Below are 18,436 nucleotides of genomic sequence, written 5' to 3' on the forward strand. Positions count from 1 at the left end.
TATAAAGGATTTAAATAATTATTTAATTAATTAAATCAATAGAAAATAATACAGGCCTTGATTTCAAGTCCAATGGGCTTATAATTAAATGGGAAATTTCAGGGGGCCTAAATCCCATGATAATTTCGACCTAGGGCTGCTAAATGGCTATTATTTTATTGATTTTTAATTAAATAAATGACCTAATTGAGTCTATAAAAGGAATGTTAAGTGAGAGTTGAAAATAGAGGCCAGACAGATGTAGACATTAGTTTTCTGATAGGTTTTAGATTCTCTATAAACATAAGTCATTTTCTAAGCCTTACTGTCCTTCTCTCTTCTTCTCTATGTATCTATCTTATGTGTTGAGAATTGCCCAACCTAGTCTAGGTGATTCTAAGGATACTTTGGAAGACTGTGAAGAAAACTAAAGATCGGTTCAGTTTCTTGGTAATACTCTGGGACAGAAATGATACAAGGGTTAGAGAAACTGAAAGAAGGATTCTATTATTCCGTTGCATATAATGTAAGTATTCTTATCTTTATTTCTCTTTGAATTCAATTTTAGAAACATGTTCTAGGTTATTTCATATTAATTTGTTTAATATTAGATCTACATGAAAATAAATAAAGATCGTGTATAAGTTTTCCCAACAACTGGCCTCAGAGTCATTGGTAATCTTTATTTTCATACATGAACATGTTAAAAATTGAATTATTTGATGTGTTTGAATAATTGGATGGATATTCATGTTTTTATGAAGCATATTGATTTTATGTGATTATTAGCAATTTTTAGGTTATTTTGTTGTGTTTTTTATGCTATTAATTTTAATATATGCTTTATTTTGAGAAAAACATGTTAAAAATTAATTAGAAAATGGTTTTTATTTGAAAAATTGCACAAAAAGTTTTTGGCCTAGTTGCCCATGTGCGCGCGCACCAGCGCACTCGTGCGCCCGCCCGCACACCGCTCGCATCCCAGCGTGCACCAGCTCCCCTATTTTATTCTATAGCTTTTAGTATTTAAACTATTTGAAATTTAAAATTCGAAGTTAGATATTTTCATGGATATTTGAATTTGTTTAACTGTTTTAAGATATTTTAGGGTTATTATAACTATTAATATTTTATTTTTTTTAAATGGTTAAAATATTAGCTTATTGTTGTAACAACACAATATATTTTTGAAATAAAGTTAAAATATTGATTTTAAAATTTTAAATTGGTTAAATTTTGAAAATATCATTTTTTTTCAACCAATTAATAAAATATTTTTTCAATAAATGGGATTTAAATTAACTTTGGTTAATTGTTGATAAATCTTATTTAAATTAAATTGATATTTTTTTTTCAAATTAACCTAAACCAAGTTGATTGTTGATAAATTAAATTTTGTTAATTATTGATAAATTTCATTTAAATTGACTTATTTTTGTAAAAATTTAATTAATTCGAATTTTTTGATAAATTCTAGATAATTAATTGTGGTATTTTTACAAATGAAATAAATTGTAGTATTTTTACATAAATTCATAGAATTGCTCATATAGTAACATGATTAGGCACATCCAATTATAATATGTATGTTTGCACTATATGTCGTATTTTTGCAATTGGACTTAGATGCATATAACGACCCATATGTTTGTTAGATATATGAATTTTTCCAAATAAAATTATTCATAAAATGATAGGTTTTATTTGGGCTCATTAGAAAATGTAAAGTTTAAATTCCTCTCTTGTAAGTGATTCCTCTTGTGAATGCTCATTTGCTTTGCATGACTATAGTGGGCCTAATCAATTAATAACAATTAATACAATGAAGGTTTAAATTCCTGTCTTTTGGACCTTGTATGGATGTTTGGAGGTCTATGTAGTGGGAACGACATACTGGATCCAGCCTTCCTCCATACAAGCCCAATTTTAAGACTCATTTACCTGAATTGAACTTAATTGTATAGGTTCATTATATTAGTTAAACCTAAATATTGATTAGCAGTAAATTAATTCTAAATTAATTGAATTTGTTTCAATGTGACACTTTAGAATTAATAAGAAATTATAGGACTTTGGTTTTAAAAATTTAATCTTTTCATTTTCTGGAGAACCATAGTCATTAATTTTCTAAAAATAAATAATAAAAATACTATTTTTAATTTTATAATGAGCTTATTTTAAGAATTATTCGATCTCCACCGTTGGTTTAACAACGTCAATAACTCAATAGGGCCTCGAGACGCTTTGATTCGTCACCCTACGGAAGGTGTTCATTAGTTATTTTAACAAGCTTAAATTTTGAAAGATAGATAATAATAGGTTAAATTCTACTAGACTCACCCCTATGGTGACTACTAGGACTAAATCTATGATTATCGAAACCGTGGGTCTAGCTCATAAAATAAGAGATTTTGTTTTCTTATTTTGATCGAATGGTAGGTTGTTAATAATAGTGTCCATTATTAAATAAGTTTACAACTTTATTTAACCAGTGGTATTTTTTTACTCTCGCCAACCAGGACAAGGATATCATAGATTAGTTAAAAACCTAAAGAAATAGAGATATGATTATTTTGGTATTTTTTTTCTCATATCTTACATATTTTTAATATATGTTGTGCTATTTCTTGAAATTTGTGTGAATAGGAGTTTTATTGAGCAAATGTGATTGATTTCTATTTTATTGGTAATTTGTAGTTTTAAATTAAGTAGTATATGTGTCTACTCCCATCCTTTCTCAACTTTCGATGGAGAAATCCACTGGAGAAAACTTCCTTAATTGGAAGCAAAATATCAACATAGAGTTGATTGATGACAACTCCGAGTTCGTCATGATTGAGGAATCCCCAGAACAAGCACTGTGTCCGCACGTTCGTGATGGCACCGTCAATGCTCGTGATGGCACCATAAATGCTTGGATAGCACCGTCTCCACACATACATGATGACACCGTGAATGCTCTAATGGCACCGTGTCCACACGTTCGTGATCAACTCAACTATGGTCTGACGCAGCTCATGAACGAGCTTCAGACTTTTGATTCTATCATGGGTGGACCAATTAAGGGAGGGGGAAAGAAGGCAACTACTATTACTGCTGCTGATCTTGCTAAGGTTGAAGCTAACCAAGCTTCGTCTTTGAAAGCTGGAAACAAGAGGAAAGGTGGACAAAACAACAACCCCAAGGCTGCAAAGATTAGTGCAAAACCAAATGCACAGACACCTAAGGGGAAGAACAAGAAAAACAAGAAACGTAAAGATAAGTGATTTCACTGCAAAGAGAAGGGGCATTGGAAACAAGATTGCCCCACGTTTCTAGTAGCAAAAAACAAAGGTAATGATTATAGTTCAATTATCTTAGAAACATATACTTTAGAGAATGATAAATCTGTTTGGATTATTGATTATGGATCTACTAACCATGTTTGTAACTCTTTACAGCTTCTTGAATCGTGGGAGGAAGTGGACGAATGCGGTTTAAAGATTAGAGTTGGGAACGAAGCATTCGTTGCGGTCCAAGCTAGAGGAAGAGCTTATCTGAAGTTTGGAAATAAATTTTTAATTTTAAATGATGTATTTTTTATTCTGGATTTTAGTAGAAATTTAGTTTCAGTTTCCATGCTGCAATTAGAACGATTTGTTATGACTTTCACAAGTTCTAATATATTTATTCTTTCAATGGATCACAATTGTATATTGCATGTTTGGAAAACGAGCTTTATATTCTGCGACCTAACGAACTCCTTGCTCTTAACAATGATTTATTCAATAGAGCTAAACCTAGGACCAATAAATGTCAAAAGACCGATAACGATAATATGATGTATTTATGGCACTTAAGACTAGGTCACATTGGCTATGATAGGATTCAAAGACTTACAAAGGATGAGCCTTTGAGGGAACTCACCTTAGGTGAATTACCTGTCTGTGAATCTTGTCTAGAAGGCAAACTGATCAAGCGTCCATTCTCTGCAAAGGGTGATAAAGCGAAGGAACCACTTGGACTTATGCATTCAGATGTTTGTGGACCTTTGAATGTACAAGCCAGGGGTGGTTTTGAGTATTTCGTCACTTTCATTGACGATTACTCTAGATACTCATGTCTTTACCTAATGCATAGGAAATCATAAACATTTTCAAAGTTTCAGGAATTCCTAGCGATGGCTCAGAACCAATTAGGTAAAACGTTAAAGATCTTGCGATCTGATAGGGGTGGAGAATATTTGGATATGCAGTTCCAAGATCATTTAACTGAACTTGGGATTTTATCACAACTTACTGCCCCAGGTACTCCGCAACAAAATGGTGTAGTGGAACGCCGAAACAGAACTTTATTGGAAATGGTTAGATGCATGCTTAGTTACTCAACTCTACCAACTTTGTTCTGGGGACATGCAATTGAAACCGCGAACGACATTCTCAATGTCGTGCCGTCTAAATCAATCCCCAAAACACCTTTAGAACGCTGGAATGGACGTGAACCTAGTTTACGCCATTATAGAATCTAGGGGTGTCACGCCCACGTCCTGAGGAAAAAGGAAGGAAAGCTAGAACCGCGAACTGAAGTTTGCATGTTTGTTGGGTATCCTAAAGGTACTTGGGGTGGACTTTTCTATAGTCATTCAAAAAAGAAAGTGTTTACTTCTACGAATGCTACTTTTCTAGAAAATGACTATGTCCAAAACTTCAAACCACGCAGGAAAATAGTTTTAGAGGAGATGGTTAAAGAATTGACTCCAACCAATGTTCCATCATCATCAACGCGAGTTGATGATGAAATTCCCACTCTTCTTGTCCAACCGATGCAAGAAAGTACCACTATTCCTGAGCAAACAGTCATGGAGCCTTGTCGTAGTGGGAGGCTTTCTAGGAACCCAGTTCGTTATGGTTTGGATGGTGAAACCAATATGGTTGTTGGTGACACTGGTGACGATGATTCGTTGTCTTTCAAACAGGCAATGGCTAGCCCTGAAAATGAACTATGGCTCGAAGCCATGAAACAGGAAATGGAGTCCATGTACTCAAATTCCGTCTGGGATCTTATGGAAGCACCTAGTGACTTTAGGGTCATTGGGTGCAAGTGGATCTACAAGAAGAAACGAGGTGTTGATGGAAATATCAAAACTTATAAAGCTCGATTAGTGACAAAGGGTTATACACAAAGAGAAGGCGTGGACTATGAGGAAACTTTTAGTCCGGTAGCCATGATCAAATCCATTCGCATCCTCCTATCCATAGCAGCCGCTCTCGACTATGAGATCTAGCAAATGGACGTCAAGACATCTTTTCTTAATGGAAAGCTTGACGAAGTCATTTATATGGATCAGCCAGAAGGTTTTAAAGTAGCTAGACAAGAAAGAAAAGTTTGCAAGTTGAATAAGTCTATTTATGGACTTAAGCAAGCTTCTTGTTCCTGGAACCTTAGGTTTGATGAAATAACCAAAACCTATGGCTTTGAACAAAATATTGATGAACCTTGTGTTTACCAACTGAAGGCAAATCAAATAGTGGTATTCTTAGTTCTTAATGTAGATGATATCTTACACATTGAAAACAATGTTAAGAAATTATCAGATGTGAAGAATTGGCTGAGAACTCAATTCCAGATGAAGGATTTGGGTGAAGCAAGTTATGTTCTAGGTATCCAAATCATCAGGGATAGAAAGAACAGACTCCTAGCTCTATCTCAAGCAGCCTACATGGATAAAGTGCTGGAACGTTTCTCAATGACAAATTCCAAGAAAGGACGTTTACTATCCCGCCATGAAATTCATCTTTCAAAGAAGCAATCTCCCCAGACTCCTGAAGATGAAGATGCAATGATAAAAGTTCCTTACGCATCTACAGTTGGAAGTCTGATGTATGCCATGTTGTGTACTAGACCAGATATCTGCTATGCAATGGGGGTAATGATTAGGTATCAGTCAAACCCAGGACCAGAACATTGGATAGCAGTTAAGCATATCCTGAAGTATTTAAGACGGACTAGGGATTATATGTTAGTCTACAAGTGTGGTATTCTGAACCATGTAGGCTAAACTGATTCAGATTTTTAGACTGATGTCGATGACAAGAAGTCTACTTCTGGAACGGTGTTTACTCTTGGGGGTGGAACTGTGATATGGAGAAGCATAAAGCAGTCTGCAATCTCATATTCCACCATGGAGGCTGAGTACATAGCCGCATCAGAAGCAACTAAGGAACTAGTCTGGCTAAAGAAGTTCTATTCGGATCTTAGTGTTATTCCAAACATGGATAAACCGCTTGTGTTGTTTTGTGACAATACAGGAGCGATAGCCAACTCGAAAGAACCTCATAGTCACAAGAGGAGTAAGCATATAGAAATGAAGTATCACATTATTTGATAATATGTGGCCAGGGGAGATGTGAAGGTTATGAAGATTGCATCTGAAGACAATCTTGCAGATCCGTTTACGAAGACATTACCAAAAGCTACATTTGATAAGCATATCAAGGAAATGGGATTAGTAGAATTAAGGCATTAGTTTTAATTAGTGCAAGTAGGAGTTTGTTAGGGTTTTATGCCCTAATTAAAACTCAATTTCTTTGTAATCTCATTTATTATCAATAAAATAATAGAAATCATTTTTTTGGCTTGGTCAATCACTTTGCTCACATGTTTTATTTTGATGATTATTTATTTAATATAAACTTCTATTAAATCCCGAGCATATAGCTAATCGTATTTATGTTGGAGTTTTTTGCCCTAATTAAAACCCAAATTCTTTGTAATCTCATTTTATTATCAATAAAAGAATAGAAATCATTTTTTGACTTGGTCAATCACTTTGCTCACATGTTTTATTTTCATGATTATTTGTTTAATATAAACTTCTATTAAATCCCGAGCATATAGCTAATCTTATTTATAGTGACGTAATCACAGTGGAATATAAATATGATTATATGTTCAAAATAAGTTAGTCCTAAGATTAGTCAGTGCACCGGATTTACACTGACTTGCCAATCTACGATATGATCTACTTACACATTACAGTGTTATATTCTTTCCAGAACATTAGCAAAGTAAATAAGATCGAATGTATATGTTACATCGGACAGGACCGATATTGACAGTTGATAAGATAAGTAAACATGTCATTATTATCTATTCTAGTCATATCATATAGTTGACCATAGGTCAATTCAATCTCAATTCTGAGTGGTTAGTATTCTAACTGATTGTATTATTTGAGTTCTTTGACTTGTTCGTTACCAGCTTACCCTACGGACTAGCCCATACTTACATCTTGGGAACTCGGTAGTATAATTGAGTGGGAGTGTTAATCATAGATATGAACATCTATAGCTTCTGATGAATAAGTGAAACGATGGTTTCCTTTTAGTTTGGTTCAAGGTGCTAAATGATAGAGATCTCATTTCAGTAATTAATATTAGTTTACTGAAATATCATTTACAAGGAACTAAGTGTTTTAAGGATAAAATACAATGAGGGGTAAAACTGTATTTTAGTCCCATCTCATTGTAGACTGTCTATAGAGGACTGAGTGACAATTATGGTTGTAACAATGGATAATTAATAGTGTATCTATATTTTTTATAGAGTATTCTATGAATTCAAGAGTGCAATTCAGAGTCTTTAGTGGAGTCATGAGGAATTAATAAGTTAGTAAATTTATTTGTTAGATTTATGATAACTTATTGGAGCTTGATTTCATAGGTCCATGGTCTCCACTGTACCTTGGATAAAATCATCTAGATAGTCTCAATTAATTTATTTAATTATCAATTAGAATCATCAAAGTTGATCAGGTCAATTTTGGATAGTTCACAGAGTTGTACAATTTCGAGAAAAAAAGATAAATAAGGGCAGATTTATTAATTAAGATAAATTTGTATATAAATTAATAAATAAGTTTAAATCAAGGTTCAAATTATAAATAATTAATTTTATAAAGGATTTAAATAATTATTTAATTAATTAAATCAATAGAAAATAATACAGGCCTTGATTTCAAGTCCAATGGGCTTATAATTAAATGGGAAATTTCAGGGGGCCTAAATCCCATGATAATTTCGACCTAGGGCTTCAAAATGGCTATTATTTTATTGATTTTTTAATTAAATTAAATGGCCTAATTGATTCTATAAAAGGAGTGCTTAGAGAGAAGTCATCAGTTAAGATTTCTGATAAGTTTGATAAGTCACAAGTCAGATTTTCTGATAGTTTTATATTCTCTCTAAACGCAAGTCCTTTTCTAAGCCACTTTGTTATTTTCTCTTCTTCTCTCTATATCTATCTCATGTGTTGAGAATTGCCCACACTAGTCTAGGTGGTTCTAAGGATACATTGGAAGATTGTAAAGAAAATAGAAGATCGGTTCAGTTTCTTGATAATACTCTGCGACAGAAAGGATACAAGAGTTAGAGAAACTGAAGGAAGGACTCTTAATTCCGCTGCGTATACTGTAAGTATTCTATTCTTTGTTTCTCTTTGAATTCAATTTTAGAAACATGTTTTAGGCTATCTCGTATTAATTTGTTTAATATTGGATATACATGAAAATAAATAAAGATCCTGTATAAGCTAATCCAACAATTTATAGTGATGTAACCACAGTGGAATATAAATATGATTATATGCTCAAATATAAGTTAGTATTAAGATTAGTCAGTGCACAAGATTTACACTGACTTGCCAATCTACGATATGATCTACTTACACATTGTAGTGTTATGTTCTTTCCAGAACATTAGCAAAGTAGATAAGATCGGATGTATTTGTTACATCTTGGGAACTCGGTAGTATAATTGAGTGGGGGTGTTAATCATAGATTTGAACATCTATAGCTTCTGATGAAGAAGTGAAACAATGGTTTCCTTTTAGTTTGGTTCAAGGTGCTAAATGATAGAGATCTCATTTCAATAATTAATATTAGTTTACTAAAATATCATTTACAAGGAACTAAGTGTTTTAAGGATAAAATACAATGAAGGGTAAAACGGTATTTTAGTCTCATCTCATTGTAGACCGTCTATAGATGTAGCGTTCCAAATTTGCTAATAAGGCTTAGGGCCTTGATTAGTGTGCCTGGAGGGAAATAATTGATTTAATTATGTTATTATGTGAATTTAATGATTATGTTATTAGAAATGCATGTTTAGGTGAATTAAATATGCATGTGAGCCCCATTTGGCTATTAGGGGCATATTTGTAATTTGAACTCGTTGAGGTATGATTTTGAGTTATGTGCAGTGTTTCTGGCATGAGGAGATCCTGTCCCATGGTGTTAGCAGAGAGTCACGAAATTGGTGTTTAGTTGTGAAACTGGTAACTACTAGTAACCTGAGAATTAGTGTGGTTACTAAGATAATAAGTGAAGGGTGGTATTTTCGCAAAAAGTGAAAGGACTAGGCTGCCCTTGAGGTTTAGTGTATGGCTTAGTTTGAGGAGTGGTAGAATAGTCTTTTGGTGCTAGAATTAGAAACCCAAGGCTGAAGGAAAGGACCCTCACGTTAGTTTTCTGGAGCTCTTCATTTTAGCTCTTGGTTCAACTTTGAAGGAGAGAAGAATAAAGCTTAAGGGGCAGCTGGGTTTGAAGGAAATTAGAGTGGAATCAAGTTATAGGAAGGGATTTGCAGCCATCTACACTTAGGAATTTCGAATTTGGGAAGAAGGTAAGAATTTCATCTTTGGTTATAGGTTCTTTTTACTTGTTCTTGAGGGTTTGGGTTTGGTTGTTGAACACTGGATTTTTTGGCTTGTTATTTATGAAGTTTAAGCTTGGGAATCTGAGGATTTAAGCTTGGAGCGAGATTGGAGGCAGCCTAGGGTTGAATTCCTCCTTAAGGTAAGGATTTCTTTGAACTCTTAAAAGAGTTTCTGGTGTGGTTTAAGTTTTTAAGGAATTTTAAACCATTAGGTGATTTGGAGTTAGGATGTGTGTTTGAGTTTGATTCTGGTGCATATGTGTTGTGTATGTTGTTTATTTGGGGTTTTGGGTCAAATTGGAACTTGGGCACACTTGGGGAATGGTTTGGGCAAGTTTTGGCTCGGGGAAAATGGTGGGAAAAACTCAGTTTTCTGGGTTTGCGTAGGAGCATCACGGCCTTGTTCTTCTGAGCTGCGGCACTGGGATGATTCAGGACAGGGAGCCCCTGCTGGAGGCCGCAGCGCTAGGCTATTTTCAGGGCCTTGAATTTTATGTTTTTAAGGCTTAGGCTCAGGGGGCTCGGGGGACAATTTCACCACCTCGTATGGGGAAACGGGAGGTCCCGAGAGCACGGGATTGGTTTCAGGGATTAATTATAAAATCAGGTAGTATCGAGAACGTTACTTGTGGTGTGTGACTAGGTTACCACTGGGACTCAAGATAGGATCGTTCTCGGAGGTCGTGATTGCTTTTCTGACTGTTAGCACCCGGATTAAAGGTAAGAAAACTGTTGTACCCGTAGAGCAAGGCATGGCCCTATTGTTTATATTGCAGGGCACGTCCCTATGTGATTGAGTTGCAGAGCGTAGCCCTATTGTCTATATTTAGTATATGTTTAAATATATGTTGATTTTATGTTGTGTACTGCATATTTGTGAATGAACGGCGAAGGCCGAGAATAGCAGGAAGCTAAATACGGCAAGGGGCCGGGAACGACATAGGGCACACAGAATGCAGGCCGATAGGGTGAGACCCTCCTAGGATGTTGGAGACATCCTCTCGGTGAAGACCGCAAACCCAGGGCCTAGTAAGCGCCTGGGATGGCATGGTCGTTATGTGTTTAGCTTGTTGGCTGTTTTGTTATATGTTATTGATGTATATGCATATGTTATTTATTTGTGTTGAGTTTTCTTGCTGAGCTTCAGCTCACAAGTGCTCTATGGTGCAGGTAAGGGCGAAGGAAATGTTGACCAACCATGAGTATGGAGAGCGTGGAGCGATGGATACATGTTCGGCCTACCTGGCCGCCACGGTTAGGGTTATTTTTGGGAAAATGTACTGTAATAGTTGATTTTTCGCTTAGGTCAAGCTTAAATGTATTTTGAGAAGTAAAGCATTTTCTAAACAGTATTTTGGGATCCCAATTGTATAACTCTTTATGTTTCAATGAATGACCAAATATTTTATATTCAATGTCTTTAAACAGATTTTGTCTCATTTTAGTCACACATTTAACCTAAAACCTCGATTAGCGAGCTAATGGCACGTTTTAAACTCACTTAGTAACGACTCTAAGGAAGTAGGGTGTTACAATAGAGGATTGAGTGACAATTATGGTTGTAACAATGGATAATTAATATCTTATCTATATTTGTTATAGAGCGTTCTATGAATTTAAGAGTGCAATTCTGAGTCTTTAGTGGAGTCACGATGAATTAATAAGTTAGTAAATTTATTTGTTAGATTTATGATAACTTATTGGAGTTTGATTTCATAGGCCCATAGTCCCCACTGTACCTTGGATAAAATCATCTAGATAGTCTCAATTAATTGATTTAATTATCAATTAGAATTATCAAAGTTGATCAGGTCAATTTTGGATAGTTTCACAGGGTTATACAATTTCGATAAGAAAAGATAAATAAGGGCAGATTTATTAATTAAGATAAATTGGTATTTAAATTAATATATAAGTTTAAATCAGGGTTCAAATTATAAATAATTAATTTGAGAAATGATTTAAATAATTATTTAATTAATTAAATCAATAGAAAATAATACATGCCTTGATTTTAAGTCCAATGGGCTTATAATTAAATGGTAAATTTCACGAGCCTAAAGTCCATGATAATTTCACCCTAAGGTTGTTAATTGGCTATTATTTTATTGATTTTTTAATTAAATAAATGACATAATTGAGTCTATTAAAGGAATGTTAAGTGAGAGTTGAAAACAGAGGTCAGACAGATGACAGGCACTAGTTTTCTGATAGGTTTTAGATTCTCTCTAAACATAAATCATTTTCTAAGCCTTATTGTTCTTCTCTTTTCTTCTCTCTGTATCTATCTCATGTGTTGAGAATTGTCCACCCTAGTCTAAGTGATTCTAAGGATACTTTGGAAGACTGTGAAGAAATTGAAGATCGGTTCAGTTTCTTGGTAATACTCTGCAACAAAAAGGATACAATGGTTAGAGAAACTAAAGGAATGACTATTAATCTACTGCGTATAATGTAAGTATTCTTATTATTATTTCTCTTTGAATTCAATTTTAGAAACGTGTTCTAGGTTATTTCAAATTAATTTGTTTAATATTAGATCTACATCAAAATAAATAAAAATCATGTATAAATTTTTCTAACAGAAACGTCATAGTTATTAAAATAATTGCAAATAGAAATCAACTATGAGGTATATTAATCTTGTTTTTCAATGCAAACTGTATGGTTTAATTCTAATTATCCTTATACGTAAATAATAAACCAAACACTTTATAAGATTATGCACACAAATAACATATTATTGTTTGTTAAAGAAAGAAACGTAATAGTTATTAAAATATTTGTAAAATAGAAATAAACTATGAGGTATAATAATGTTATTTTTCAATTAATAATTATATGGTTGATTTCTATTAAAATATAAAAACAATACTTCTTCAATGACAATTGTCATTAATTATAATTAAATAATAAACCAAACAGTTTATAAACCTGTTAGTTTATAAAAAAATAAAAATAAAAATTGTCTGCAGCCTTCACTCTCTTGTTTTTATGAAAATACAAGGAAATATTAATGTGGAGATATCTTATTTATGGTAAGGATTGTTTTTTTTTATATGTTAATAATGACTACCATAGCTGACTCACTTTTGCACTAATAGTGAAAATAGAAAAATATGTAACATGATTATCATTTTTTATAATGGTAGTATACTAATGCAAAAGCCATTATTTTAACGGTGTTAATCCTAGGGACGTATTTGTATGAAAATTGTAAGTTTAAGAACTAATTTACTAAAAGAAAAAATATAGGGACCAACTTGCTAAGACAAATATAGTTTAAGAAGTATTCTTACAAATAAATCTTAAACCAATTGAGTTGTATTCCATAAAATAAAGGGTAGGTAACTATTTGGTACATTGTGTTTTTATAAAGTATTATTTTGATACCCACTTATTTACAATAATGCTCATTTGGTACATTATATTTTGAAATAGTACATATTTGGTACCCTAAACTCAAATTTAATTAATAAAATTTTGTCAATTTAATCAAACTGCTCTTAACTATATGAGTTTCAAATTCAAATTTACCTTCTTAATTACATATAACTGATGGCAGTTTAGTCATATTGATAAAATTTCATTTATCAAATCTGAGTATAGGGTACCAAATAGAGAACTGCTAAGGGGCACCAGTGATGCCCAACACCACAAAGAGGTGTCGTATCGCTATTAGTGCAATTCAATATCGGGTCCCACATATTTGAATTTAATAAGTATTATGGGGTAGCTAACTAATTATAAAGTGTCACCTCGTGTAGTGTTAGGCACCTTAAGGTGTCAAATAGCAACACTTTACCAAATATGTATGATGTCAAAATACAAGGTAACATATGAGTATTATTGAAAAAAGATAGTACTAAAACGATACTTTGTAAAAATATAAAGTACTAAATGAGTAAATTTACTAAAATAAATAAATAAAAGCTGGTATACATTATCTATGATAAAAATAAAAATCTTAAAATATTTGAAAATGAAGGGAGAGGGGAAAAATACCAACAATGAGTTGTTTCCATAATAGGCCCTTCTTTTTTATTTTATTTTCTTTTAAAAAAAAGTCGTAAGAAAATCGTTAGATCCCAAATTACTTCTAAAGCCCAAATTCCTTGAAACTTGTATTGGAATTTTAAGTTTACCTTTAGGAACTTATTTTGTAAGATCTTTTTTGTGATTTGAAAATACTTCAATTTATTAATCAATATTCTTTAACATATTTTTTTTAGAAAATACTCTTTAAAATATTAAGTTGTCAAAAACCAACATCCACACTAAATTGCCAGAGTAATTACCATATTTTGTCTCCTGGTTATTTAAGTTTGATGATAAGATCCTGATTTTTCAATTTTACCATGTTAGGTCCCTTGATTATTAAAGTTATAATGACTAGGTCTTTGACATTTAAAGTTTGACTTAATTAATCCATTTACTATTTAAATCATGAAGTTTGGCCCCCAACAAATGAAGACTGTAACCTTCTTCAAGGACCAAATCGCAAGTCTTCAGAGACCAAATATGTCAAAATTGAAAAGGTAAACCAAATGTGTCAATTACCCAATTTGCCAAGTTCACAAGTATAAAACTCAGTTCTCTCATGTAATTACAAGCTGGGAATGACATAATTGCAAACTAAAGCAGCACATTTGAACATGCAATTCTTCACTATGTAATTGAAAACCATTCTTCGAATACATGCATAGAAATAGGTTCTATATCTATCATAATAGAAATTTCCATCACAGTTACCAAAAAAATGAAAGTACACCAATATGGTGATAAAAGAGTGCAGTGTTACATAACTAGAAACAGAAAAGGGAAGCTGTGTTTTGTGATACCTTGACATTATGAATCAGATCTTCTTGACAAAGTATGAATATTGATTATATAATATCAACATGAGAAAGAAGAACAAATATAGCTCTTAGAGGTTTCTCTAGCAAACTGCATAAAGGTGGCTTCATCCTTGGAGTTGGTAGAAATATCCCATTTGTAATACCTTACCATTATGGTTTAGTTCTTAACAAAATATTTTGTAAACTACAACTTTTTTCGGGGAAAAAAATCAGAACGAAAAAGGATATAAGATAGTCAATGATGATCATATAGCTCTTGGTGGTTTCTCCAGCAATGCAGAAAAGTAGACTTCATCCTTTGACTTAGGTGAAATAGCCCACTTGTGTTTTTTGTACCTAAACTGCAGAAACATGTACATGAAATCATCTAAATCCTTTCTGTTGCAGAAAAACCGCTCAATCCACAACAATCCTCCAGGCCTCAGAATCCGATCCCAGTCGAACAATATGAAATCCATCAACAGCAAATCTATCCAACCATCAAGAAATCCAGAGGTATGAATCAAATCCATGGTGTTGTCAAAGAAAGGAAGCCTTTGGTTTAATGTAAGATAGAGAGGAACCAAGCCTCTGAGTGCAATCATCTCATTGAAAGGAGCGCCAAGGTTGAGAGCAGTTGTGATAATTGTGACATTCTTTTCTCTCATCCTTGCTGCAAAACTCCCTGTACTAACCCCAAAGTCCAAACCAATCCTTATCTCCCCAGGCTTAATGGCCAAGACATCACTGATCAGGATATCAATAGGGGTTGAGCTATTTGACATCCATTTGAGCTTTTCTTTCTCCATTTCAAAACATCCAGTGCATTTTGAATAACCCCTCTTGGGATTTTTACTTGACAAGCATTGAAAGTTTCTGCACTGATAATTTCCCCACCTCACGTTTCTGTCATCTGGGATTTTCCAAAGGGACTCATTGATGGGGTATGGCTTCTGGTAGACCTTGGAGGCTCTAGTCAAGCACCTCCTCCGAGGCAATGGATCACAACCACTGAGCATCAGCTTCTGAGCTAAGTTCCAGTCATCATTGCAGTAAGATCCAATGTCATAATCCATGTACTGCTCCAACTCTTTCTTGTTCAAAACACATGAATGTCCAATTGTATTTAATACCTTCTCAGTCCCATATATATTGATTTTTCCAACTCTGTTCTCTTTTGGGGTTATGTATTTCCTGATCTCTTCAGTGACAAAAGTGTTGATCAAAGGATTTTCCTTCATTGTTGAATTTCTAAGTCCTTCAAGCTTAGGCAAACGAATCTGCCTAAGAGCAATATGAGCACTGTAAAGAGGCCTAATCACTTCCTGCTCCAAGTACTTCTTGTGCTCCAATCTTGTAATAGTAGTTTTGTCTAAAAGCTCATTCTTCTTCTCCATTTGCAGTACTGCCAACTCAAGCTTTTCTTGTAAGCTGTCCATCTTGCTTAACACTTCAGCAATTCGATTCGATAGTGCTATTATATCGAACCCTTCATCGACAACCTTATTCTCAGGAATCACAGCATAAAAATGTTTGCATATGTCTTCATTATGCAAGAAAAATCCAGCAGAATAGAACCTGAAAAAATTTGACACACTAACTACTATTACAAGCCCTCCCAATACAATCTGAAGCCAACCCATTATACTGGCGATTCTGCATTTTGGAAAGCACTGCCTTTTCATCCTTCCTAAAGCTCAATGTCGAAGCTTTCAGCCAACCAAACTCCAGTTATTTCCTTTGTTTTTTCTCAGGTTTTCAACCTAGTAAAAGGCCATCATTTCTTTAGTGAATGTCATAAACGAAATGAATGTAAATTTTAATACAGATCAATATAAACTTTGTCATAAAAGATATATCATACATCTAAATATCATGTAATTAGAAAAATGAAATGAGATCATTCAACTACTCTGATTCAAAGATACTATATTATATATGAATCGCTAAGATAAGAAATTTCTTCATTTTCTTTTAATGGAATGCCAGAAATCAAACTATAAAATAATACCAGCCTATGCATTAACATGAGCAAATACAAAAACCAACAGAGCCAATCTTAAAAAACCTAGTATTTTCCCCCATTTTCTCAGCAACCAAGCAGAAACTAACTAGGTAAGACAAGAATACGTAATGAACAAAATTGAATACAGAAACAATTATTAAGATTCATCAAAAGGGTTTGCTAATAACCTTAATTAAGACATACCCAGATAAAGAATCTCCAAGAACATGCATCAAAGTGGAGCTAAATTGCCATTTTGCTTGCTCAAAATCAGCAAGTATTTCGATTTCTTTTCCACTAGAAATACAAATGCCCTCTTTTCTAAACTTCAGAAATACTTCCAAGCTCATTCTGGTAGACTTCCCCATGGAACTTTTTAGAGCTGGAAATTCGTACTCCTTAAGCTTAGAATTTTAATAATGTATTAACCCATCAAGTTAGTGTACTATAAAGTTGTAATGGCTTATCAGTTATTAATTAAATAATCGAGGCTTGATTGTTGATCACGAGGCTGCAAAGGCAAAGCTCGAATCTCAATAAAGAAACGTACTTGAGAAATCAGTAGAATCAATTTATTGTCAATTTTGAAAAAATTCAATTGTTTAATAACATGGATGCGTTGACTGCGAAGCTCTCGTCCTTAAACCGCGGCCAACCCCACTGGGTCTCATCGACCGTGATAGTCTTTTGTTTATGGGATAATAACATTTTCACCCTCTGTTTTTGCAATATGCTGTTTAGACCCTTTATTTTGAAAAAAATAATAAAATACTTTTTTTTAGATGTTGTATTTTGTAAATTAGTTAAAGATAGTTCTTTGAACCCAATTTGGATCAAAATAATTTTACCTTCAAGTTTTATTTACAGGTCATCAACCTGAAAAACAAGTGGATCTCCAAGTAATTATCAATGTTTATAAGGTAATATTCAAATATATTTTTGACCAAAATTGAATTTAAGTAACTACCATTAACCAATTTACAAAATCTTAAGTCCAAAAAAAATATCTATCAAAATAGAAAATCTAGACGAGTATACAGTAAAAACAAATTATTCAAAATATCACCTTAGCAAATCACCTTTATCCTAATCCTAGTCAATTTAGCATTAAAATTTTAATAAAATTATTTTAAATAATTTTTGCTAAATGAAATTATGTGTTCACATTATTTTTAGAATAAATAGTATTTTTGTCCTGAATTTTTGACACTATTAGATTGTATCCCCTAAAATATAAAGTTAGTTAAAATTTTCCCTTGAACTATTGATAATCGTGTTCTCTGTTACGATTTGCATAAAATAATTAATATTTTTGCCACACGAATTTTGACAACTATCAAATTGTGCATTTAATTATAAAAATTTAAAAATATATTTTACTATTAGTTCTTTAAAAATTAAAGAAAAATTATTAAAAAAATTCAATAAAAGGCTTAAAATTCCTTTTAAATATATTTAAGTTTGAAAATATTTTTTAAAAGAAAAAAAACTAAATTGTTACAAATAAAAAAATATATATTCCCTTTTTCTTTTTTATTCTTTTTAATATATTTTTCTAATTACTTTCTATTTTTTTATTTTTGTCTAATATTTTTAATTAATTAAGTTTTATATATTTCTTTTCAAATAAGTACATTTTAAATTCATAATTTAATATATATTTAATTTTTAAAATAATTTTAGGGGGAAAAGGAGAGATTAGAAACTAATTAGAAAAAATAATAAAGAAGAAGGGAATATGTTTTTTTTTTATAATTGTAACAATTTAGTTTTTCTTTTAAAAAATATTTTAAAACTTAAACGTATTTAAAATAAATTTTAAATAATTTAGTCTTTTATTGAATTTTTTTAATATTTTTTCTTAATTTTTTAAGAACTAATAGAAAAATAGATTTTAAAAAATTTATAATTAAAAGGGTCAC

The 18,436-nt window shown here is 32.5% G+C and overlaps 1 protein-coding gene across 2 annotated transcripts; it reads right to left on the reverse strand.

Moving 5' to 3' along the window:
- Nucleotides 1–14,368: 14,368 nt before the first annotated feature.
- On the reverse strand, nt 14,369–17,126 carry LOC133790943 (probable methyltransferase At1g29790). 2 transcript variants are annotated; one of them, XM_062228794.1, is made up of 2 exons: nt 16,719–17,126; nt 14,369–16,272 (listed from the first exon to the last, which is right to left on the reverse strand). In XM_062228794.1, the coding sequence occupies exon 2, from the start codon at nt 16,192–16,194 to the stop codon at nt 14,776–14,778; it is 1,419 nt and encodes a 472-aa protein (XP_062084778.1). In that variant the 5' UTR covers nt 16,195–16,272; nt 16,719–17,126; the 3' UTR covers nt 14,369–14,775. The 2 variants fall into 2 exon arrangements, with proteins under 2 accessions (XP_062084778.1, XP_062084779.1); XM_062228795.1 differs by having other exon boundaries at nt 16,703–17,126.
- Between the last annotated feature and the right edge of the window lie 1,310 nt (nt 17,127–18,436).

Source organism: Humulus lupulus, chromosome 7 (genome assembly GCF_963169125.1).
Source record: "Humulus lupulus chromosome 7, drHumLupu1.1, whole genome shotgun sequence".
Lineage (NCBI taxonomy): Eukaryota > Viridiplantae > Streptophyta > Magnoliopsida > Rosales > Cannabaceae > Humulus > Humulus lupulus.